Here is a 9460-nt window from a genome sequence, read left to right as displayed (position 1 = left end):
GATATGTTGGACCTTTTAAGATTCTGGAAAGGATCAGAAAAGTCGCCTACAGACTCGAACTACCGGAGGAACTGAGTAACGTCCACCCAACTTTCCATGTTTCGAACCTCCGAAAGTGCCTGGCTGAGCATGATTTAATTGTATCTCTTGATGACCTCCAAATAAACGAAAAACTAAACTTCGTGGAGAAGCCTGTCGAGATCATGGATCGCCAGACCAAGCAGCTCAGACGCTCGCGCATTCCTATTGTGAAAGTCCGATGGGAAGGCAAATGAGGCGCAGAGTTCACTTGGGAACTCGAAAGCGACATGAAGGCGAAGTACCCGCAGTTGTTTGATACGGCTTTAGCCTAATTTCGGGACGAAATTCCCTTAAGTAGGGGAAGCTGTAACTCCCCATGTTTCGAAAGTCAAAGTCAAAGTCAAGATTGAAGTCAAAGGAGACAAGATTGCTAATTGCGATCTGTCATTCCTTACTCAATTCCTGTTTTGACTTCTTTGACTTCCGGTTAGTCTAGTTTATGCTTAACGTTAGTTGTATTATGTGGAGTACACATTAATAATCGAGGTTTATTCGATGATTATCGCATATTTGATCGCTTTATCGCTTATCGCAATTGCGCTCGCAACTCGAATTACGCGTTCTGAATATTGTTTTACGTGTGTGTGTGCCTTATGTGTTACTTGTGCATGTTTATTTATGTTATGTTGTGGTGATCAATCGAAACGAAATCGAAACTCAATCGCAATCGAATCGCAAAAGCTAAACGAAAGTGAAATAGGATGATCGTATGTTAGATATAGTAGTTGGGATTAAAAGTAATTTGAATAGAAACATCATCGCATCGCAACGCTCGCAATCAAAACGGCAAAACGCGTCGCACCAAACACTCGAACTAAGTGACTGATCGACCAGGCGACCAGCCGATCGATCGAGCTGCCGCTCGATCGGCCAGCCACTCGATCGGGCTGCCACCCGATCGACCAGCCCCTTTCCACTTTGGGTAACCCTATAAATACCCCATGTACACATCAAACTTTCCACTTTTGCTCTCTGACGTCCGACCAGCGCTTCAACCTTGCTTTTTCTCCGATTTTTCTCAATTCCGGTAAGATCTCAACCTAAATCTTGTACATCTTTGATCTACACATGATTCTACACCTTTCTATCTTTTGAATCTTAACTTTTAACCGTGAAATCATCAAGATTCAAGGTGTTCTAGGATGACGTCATCATGGTGTTCTTAAGAACTTCATGTTTTGGCCTCAATCCACCAAGAACAACTTAGATCTAACCGATTTCCACATAAACAAACAAAGATCTTTCGTAGATCTAAACATATTCACAGTGAAAGGGGATGAAAGATGGTTTTCCAACTTTCTTTCAACTCTTTTACACTCAATGCACTAAAACCGATAGAATCTCGCTTGTTCTAACCTTCTACTCTTGTTGTTGATGAGTTGGTTCAAGATCCGTATTCTATCCACGAGATTACTTATTCCGGGTTAACCAAGAACAACCGTCTTGAACTGGTGGACCGACTGAACTTGGGTGGTTCCTGTTCAATCGGGTCGCTAGGGTATAGGATGGGGTTCTGTTGGTTAGCACGATATCAAGTTATCAACACATCTCGATAAAACGACAAACTATCAAAACAACCAAGTGTCAGATGAACGGAACGACCAGGACGGAATGCCGTCCGATCGGACTACCATCCGATCGGACTATCATCCGAACGGGTTGTCACCCGATCGATCTGCACCTTGGCCCCACCCTTAACTTTTGTTTTCAAAATCTTGAAGAATAAACATTGAGTGAAGGGCTGACCGATCGGATTACCATCCGATCGGACTACCACTCAACCATGTAATGGCCAGACTTCAACACTTAAACAATTTTCAACATGTCCAACACCAACGGATTGTCGCCTGATCGAGCTACTAACCGATCGAACGACAAACTGCGGTGAACTTGTTCTCACTAAGGTGTCCAACTAATCGGGTTATCGTCCGATCGAACAGCCGTTCGATCGACCGACATGAAAGATAGAGATACTTCGATGTTTTCAAAATGCTACAACAAAAACTTCAAAAGTCAAGCCATCATACACAAACACATCCTTCCAAGAGGAATAAACAATCCACTTGAAAGGTCACCCGATCGGATGACCATCCGAGCGGACTGTCACTCGAACGGCCAGCTGTCCGATCGGACTACCATCCGATCGAACTGCTGTCCGACCCACTTATACTTTGCATCGTTTTGTGCATCATTCATCGTTATGCTATCACTCTAATCAGGCTAACCTTACTCTCTAACGCTCCCTTCAATCCATCAATCGCTGTGAGTATACTCGATCCCTTTTTGCTTTACGCACTTTTGGGTGTTACATAAGTTACTTATTCTAAATCACATCAAACACACTACGTAATACTTTTAACGCTAACCGTTACCGCATGTTATACGTGACTTAATGAATGCTTGTTTGTTATGTTTACACATGGAATGTCGTCTACCTGCCTTAGCAACGATAGTACTATAGTTTGGACTCAGCACCTGTTCACTCAGGGGTTGTTAAGGACAATTAGTTACATGGCTCATAGTGGTGAGTATGTATCGCGAACTGCCTTGGGCAGTCAACCCGCAGTCATTGGTATCGATAGGTTCATGTCGATAACTAACATGCCTCATTTTCACAGTCATTGACTTTTACTTTAACGTATGTGACAGGTGGTTAGGATGCTTATTTGCTTACTTTGCTGTGAAATCGAGGCTAGGAAAGACCTAGGTCAACAATAAACATTTGTCTGTAATAAGAATCTGAGTTGTCGGAATAGAACAATTGACTAGATCTTTTCTGTAATAATTGTATTATCATTTATGACATGGTATGGGACGTGTTGCTTTAAATATTCGGTAAATATAGTTGTTATGGAAACTTCTGGACAATCTGTTTCGCTCAGTGCCGCGCCCCGATGATTCCGCCATCGGTTGGGGTGTGACAATTGAGGTCGCCGAAAAACCTTCTTTTTTTCCCGGAAAACTCAACTTTTTCGCCAGAAAACTAAACATTTACATCTCAAACCTCTTTGTAACATTTGATCGAACCTTTTGGAACCATTTTCTGGCCGAAACCGGTTTTCCGGTGACCTTAGACTAACGGCATTAGGGTTCTGTTAGTTAGGGTCCATTGGAGGCCAATATGTTAATAGTTGAAACTGTCGGTGCTTATTTTTGAAGTTGTGACTGTTGGCAGCCAACAACGAATAGTTGGGATTAAACCCAATATTCCTTATAAAAATAATTTGAACTTTGTATTTTAAAGTATTTTTGTAAAGTGCCGTCGTTTACATTTTTCATTATTCTGGTAATATAATTTGTTATAAAACTCCATATACGTTGCGACATGCTAATTTTTATTTACATTTCAATAAATGTTTTATCCGAAATTGAATTGGTCAAATACAATAGATTTTGTTTATTTACCATGACGAAACAATATCATCAAAACAATAACGATATTCATCGTTATCGTTTTCTTGGCGTTTTCGCAATAAAGTATATTTTTAGTATTGCAGTCTATAGTGAGCGTCGATATCGTATTGGTACCTTGAGGTACTGAATAAAGACCATCCAAATAACATTGGTACTTGTAACAACATTTGTTTTTATGGATATCAATCGATGTAAAATACATGTTGAACGCCTTATTGGCATATCTCTTTCAATCGTGGTACCGAGTCTTGGTATTGTAGTGGTACTTTAACTAACCTAATGGCTACAAACTGAAAGCCCGCCACATTACATTTTACTTGTATGATTGATTTTGTATTTTGTAAAAATTTCATTTTTGATATTTTTTTACATCCCAGACATAACTTGCCGCAAGGCTAGTGGGGGTGGTCCGTTATGGACACTCCATCATGCGTGATGGAGATTAGCACACCGCCGCCACCACTATGTATAACGCGTGGAACTTTTAACGCGTTGATAATATCACGCGTTGAGCAATTGAATGAATTTGAACGTTGCTCCATTTTCGACCGTTTTTCAACGGTAAACTTAATTAAAAAAAAAAAAACCCTTTAAACCTTTTATATATACTTCTCCATTTTAAACCATTTCACCCACACCAAAACACAAACACATTTCACACAATCTACATCTTTCTCAAATGGAGTTTCCTACAGATTCGACGTTTCCGATGTCTAGCGATAGCGATACCGAGTCGTCTTCCGGCAATGAGACGCTAAAATATTTTGTCGGTGTATAACGAACTTGATACTAGTTCGTCCCGCCCAAAGAAGAAGATGGTAGACCGTGATCGAAGACGTGCCAACGAAGTGTTAATGAACGATTATTTTGTGGAGAATCCGCTCTACAATGCCGAAACGTTTAGAGATTGGTTTCATTTACCAAAAGAATTATTTTTAAAGATTGTTGGAGACATCGAAGCAAGCGAGGAATGGTTTCAAGAAGGTTACGATGCGAGGGGCAAACCAAGTTTCACGGCGATACAAAAATGCACGTCCGCCATTCGCCAACTAGCGACAGGTAACCCTCCCGATCAATATGATGAATACCTAGCTATGGCGTCCAGAACTTCCCGTGAATGTCTGCAATTTTTTTGCAACGCGGTCATTAAGTTGTATGGTAAAGAGTTTTTACGTAAACCGACGAGCCACGACATCTCACGTATTTACGCCGCACATGAGGCTAGATGGCATTTTCCAGGGATGCTCGGTAGCATCGATTGTACACATATCGAGTGGAAAAATTGTCCAAGAGAGTTGCGAGGGGTGTATGTTAGGGGTGACATCAAAAGACCAACCATCATACTAGAAGCGGTGGCGTCGAATGATTTATGGATTTGGCATTCATATTTCGGTGTTCTAGGTTTACACAACGACATCAATGTGTTGCACACGTCGCCGTTGTTTCAAACCGTAACGGATGGTACCACCCTTCTCTCCATTCTATGTTAATGGACGATATTACAGACGAGGCTTCTTTCTTGTGGATGGTATCTACCCATCATGGTCTGTTTTTGTGAAAGCGCCTTCATTTCCTGTCGAGGCTAAAGAAATCGTGTTCAAAAAATTGCAAGAATCGACAAGAAAAGATGTTGAGAGGGCTTTTGGTGTTTTAAAGGGTAGATGGAGTATACTACACCGACCGGTTCATGCAATGAACAAGAAAGCCATACATAGCATAGTATAGTATATGCATGTATCATATTGCCCAATATGATAATCAAAGAAGACGGACGTGCAATATCTCCGGATTGGGTGCCGGATCCTCCTACACAAGTTCAAGTTCCACAAAATATCCAACAAGAATTGCGTGATAAAGAAACTCACTTTCGGTTGAGATACGATTTAATCGAACTAGTAGATTCTTTAGGTTTGGAGTTTCATGAGTCGGACGAGGAGTAGAGTTTTTTTAGTATTTTTTTTTTAATTGTAGCCTAAAATATTTCTAGTATGTTAAATTGAACTAGTATGTTTTAATTTTAATGAAATTTATAATTTTAGTGTTTTATTGTTAATTTCTAATTTTAAAATAAAAATTAAAAAAATTTGTGAGTGATGGAATTCCATCACTAGTGATGACCACCGCCACTACAAAATGCTTGTGAGTGATAAAATAGTGGCTGATGACATGGCAGAAATTGATTGGATGCTTATGAGTGATGGAATTCTATCACTAGTAACCACCCTCACTCCCTTAAGGCACTCATTAATATCTTTTGGCATTTGAGTTTTTTCTTACGATTGTCACATTAAGTGTTGGTACATTAACAAATCAAACAGATACTAACCGGATATCTACCACACAGACTGTCGGCGCACAGGGAATCCCGTTCGTTATTCTTACATTTATTAAAAAATTGATTTTCATCTGTATATACATGTTACATCTTTGCAAATCCTCGTGTTGTGTTTTTGTAAGTTTATTTTTCTCCAAATTAGACGATTTTTAGTTTGACCCTTTCCTTTATGGTTAAAACTTAAAACATGTTTGAAAGCAACATAACAAACGTGAGCCAGTCTTTTGGATAAACCAATAGGATTCAAAATTACGTAAACCAAAAGTTAACCACTTTCTTGCATGAATACACTTTGCTTCCATTGAGGGCTACTTTTGTAAATTCAGACGTAACAAAGTAACATTCCCCCTCATCATCATACACACACAGATCACCATTGGAGGTTTTCTTTTTCTTCTCACCTGGAATTGCTTTACTTTCCCAGAAAGACTTCTTCTTAACCCTAATCTCTGAAAACCTCCATTGTTTCAAACTATTGTTTAACTTGAACTACAAGTCAATCAACCATTTGCATTTTGTGAATTATGATATGAGTACTCCCTCTATATATATGTGTGCATGCATATGTATCCTTTTCATGCAATATCAATATCTAGCAATAGTGATATAGCAAACTCACAATCTAGATTCATTTGATGCAAGACATGTCGAACGAAATCGTGTTCTTTGATTTGGAAACAAACGTACCAAACAAACCTGGGCAAAAATTCTGGGTGTTGGAGTTTGGAGCAATTGTGGTTTGTCCAAGAAAGCTAGTTGAGCTCGGGAGTTATTGCACGTTGATTCGACCGGGTGACTTATCAGCAGTCGGGTTGAATCCAGCGCGGTGCCATGGGATCTCACGAGGGACGGTTTTAAACGCTCCATCTTTTGAAGAAGTGGCTGATAAAATATTCAAGATTTTGAATGGTAGGATATGGGCTGGACATAATATCCGAAGGTTTGATTGTGTTAGAATTAAAGAGGCTTTTAAGGAGATCGGTCGGCCTGCTCCAGAGCCCGTAGCGTTGATCGATTCGTTAGGAGTTTTGTCGGAGAAATTTGGTAAACGAGCTGGGAATATGAAGATGGCTTCATTGGCTGCTTATTTTGGACTTGGTGAACAAAAACACAGGTACAAGATTATCTTTATCATGTTCATGTTCATATAATCATATTCATATGATATCGAAGAGAAATGATATAAATGAGGGTTAATAAAGATGAACAATTTGTTAACATACAGGAGTCTAGATGATGTTCGAATGAATCTTGAAGTTCTCAAGCATTGTGCCACCGTGTTGTTTCTGGTAACATACCAAAACAAGTGAATTTAACTTAATTATGTCTTAAAATGTCCGTTTTAACGTTGTTTGATGTTTTTTTCACTAAAATAAATCAAGGAATCAGCGGTTCCTGGTGTTCTTGAGGATCAATGGCAGCACAACTCATCGCCTAACATCACAACTAGAAGCAGAAGCAATGTAGTGGTACGAAATTTATTCCATTTTCTACTTGTTACATAATGCGTAGGGACGGAACTAGGGAGGTCAAGAGGGTCCGTTGAACCCTGGTCACAAAAAATTGTTGGAGTTTTATATATAAAATTTGAGTTTTTTTAAGAAAATTATAAGTTGGATCTCTATTTGTAACGGGTAAAGAAGAGAACTTAATGATGACCCCCAACTAAAATGTTCTGGTTTCGTCACCCTTAAATATAATATCATGGACCAATGTTGATTAGAATATGTGATGATCATTAGATTAAGGAACCGAGTGTACCGACAACAATGAACAAAGTATGGCATGAAGATCAGAAATCTAGCATATCAAGCCCAATGAAAAAAAGATGTCATCAAGATCAGGCAACACCAATGATGACAACAAGAAGTAGGAGCAAAGTCAGCAAACCGAGTGCCGAAGAAGCAAACAGGAAATCTCCTTCTGTACTTAATCGCCATCGAGTCGTCCCCTATCCAACAGGAAGTCTTGGACAGGTTCAGTAACCTGTAACTATTATGATCATCAAGAAAACAAGATTCACCCTTTTTCTGTACTTACTTTTCGTTGCTCCTTGCTCGAAACAGATGACAGAAAAGGTGAAGAACATATTGCAAAATGCGCGAAAGACGCCATTGAATAGTCTTCTCAAGCATTCCCATACACTTCTCAGATGAAAACTGGTTTAGTTTGAACTTGAAATGGATTTTTGCTCGAACTTCAGCGTTGGAGTTGAAGGTTGCAAGTGTACAGAAATTCATGCATAAGGGCACCTAGCTTGTTTCTTGGATTCACTGAAATTCTTTGATTATTTTATTTGTAAATATAAATATAAATTAACTATTCAATCTATGTAAAATATGCCATTATATGAAAGAAATTTAACATTCTTTTGTTGAATTATTTGTTGTTATAATGTGTTCATTTTCTGTACACCTGAAAACATGATGTTTCACTGGTATATATCTATCAGTGGAACTACAAAGGTCCGGGTCCGGGTCCGGTCACCTTCTTATCGAACAAACTTTCTATTAGTAAAAGTGTCTAACGTGTCACACGTTACAGTTGACACCTAAATTAATATATGTTGGAAAAGTTAAGAGGAAAATGGAATTATTAGTAACTTTGAACACAAACAATTATGTTTATATGTTAGTCTATACAACTGTTGTATTTGCTAAGATCTCTTATAAACCATTAGATTGTAATTTGGATGGATGTATACCACTAATCAATCTCATCAAGCCAAATTATAATCTATAGGTTGATTACTATACTATAGATTGTAATTTGGATTGATGAGATTAGATTGTAATTTGACGTGATGAGATTGATTAGTGGTATTTTGTTAAATTGTGTTTAACTTTTAATGATTGATTTAATAACATAGAGTTTTAAATGTAATTTCGGTGTATTTTAAATTTAGAAACCAACGTGCTACTTCCTCTCATCTTTTTTAAACGTCAATAACTTTGTTATATGTATTTTGTTTAAGAAAAAAACTACACAGTAATCACGAGCAGAGCCGTCCCCGAGAACTCTTAAAAAAAATTAGGATCCGGGCGTATAAAAAATTGGGCCCAAAATTGTGATAAAAAAGAAATAAATTTAAAAAAAAAAAGATTTTGGTGTTAAAGTCAAGACTTAAACTTAAGAACTCTACATTAATTGAGATGTTTTTTTTTTCACTCTACCAACAACATTTTTATGTATAATTAACGGATGCATATACTAAGTATATATATAATTTACTATATATATATATATATATATATATATATATATATATATATATGTATAGAGGAAGGTTAACGTACATTACGGCTTAACGTACATCACGTACGACAGGTAATTACGCACGTTCATTTTAAAATCACGCACGTTATAACTCAAAAATCCAAAATCACGCATGTTGAAACACAATAATCACGCATATTGAAAACATTAATCACGCATGTTATAGAACAAATCACGCACGTTGTCGTACGTTAAGCCGTAATGTACGATATACTTTTTCTATATATATATATATTATATATATATATAGGGGGCTGCTAGAATGAGAACCACCTCGAGTTGTAAGAACCGCGAGAACTACACCCCACGGGTGGGTGTTCACCATGATTTTTTTTTTTACAACTAGATGTGTGT

The 9460-nt window shown here is 38.0% G+C and overlaps 1 protein-coding gene across 1 annotated transcript; it reads left to right on the top strand.

The window, feature by feature from the left end:
- Positions 1 to 6299: 6299 nt before the first annotated feature.
- On the top strand, positions 6300 to 8209 carry LOC110930105 (protein NEN4). The gene is made up of 5 exons (XM_022173329.2): positions 6300 to 6944; positions 7056 to 7119; positions 7213 to 7299; positions 7573 to 7806; positions 7897 to 8209. The coding sequence occupies exons 1-5, from the start codon at positions 6466 to 6468 to the stop codon at positions 7984 to 7986; spliced, it is 954 nt and encodes a 317-aa protein (XP_022029021.1). The 5' UTR covers positions 6300 to 6465; the 3' UTR covers positions 7987 to 8209.
- The last annotated feature ends 1251 nt before the right edge of the window (positions 8210 to 9460 follow it).

The sequence above is a fragment of the Helianthus annuus genome, chromosome 3, assembly GCF_002127325.2.
Source record: "Helianthus annuus cultivar XRQ/B chromosome 3, HanXRQr2.0-SUNRISE, whole genome shotgun sequence".
Classification (NCBI taxonomy): Eukaryota; Viridiplantae; Streptophyta; class Magnoliopsida; order Asterales; family Asteraceae; genus Helianthus; species Helianthus annuus.
Note: the sequence above shows the minus strand (reverse complement) of the source record. Positions and strands in the feature narration are given on the sequence as shown.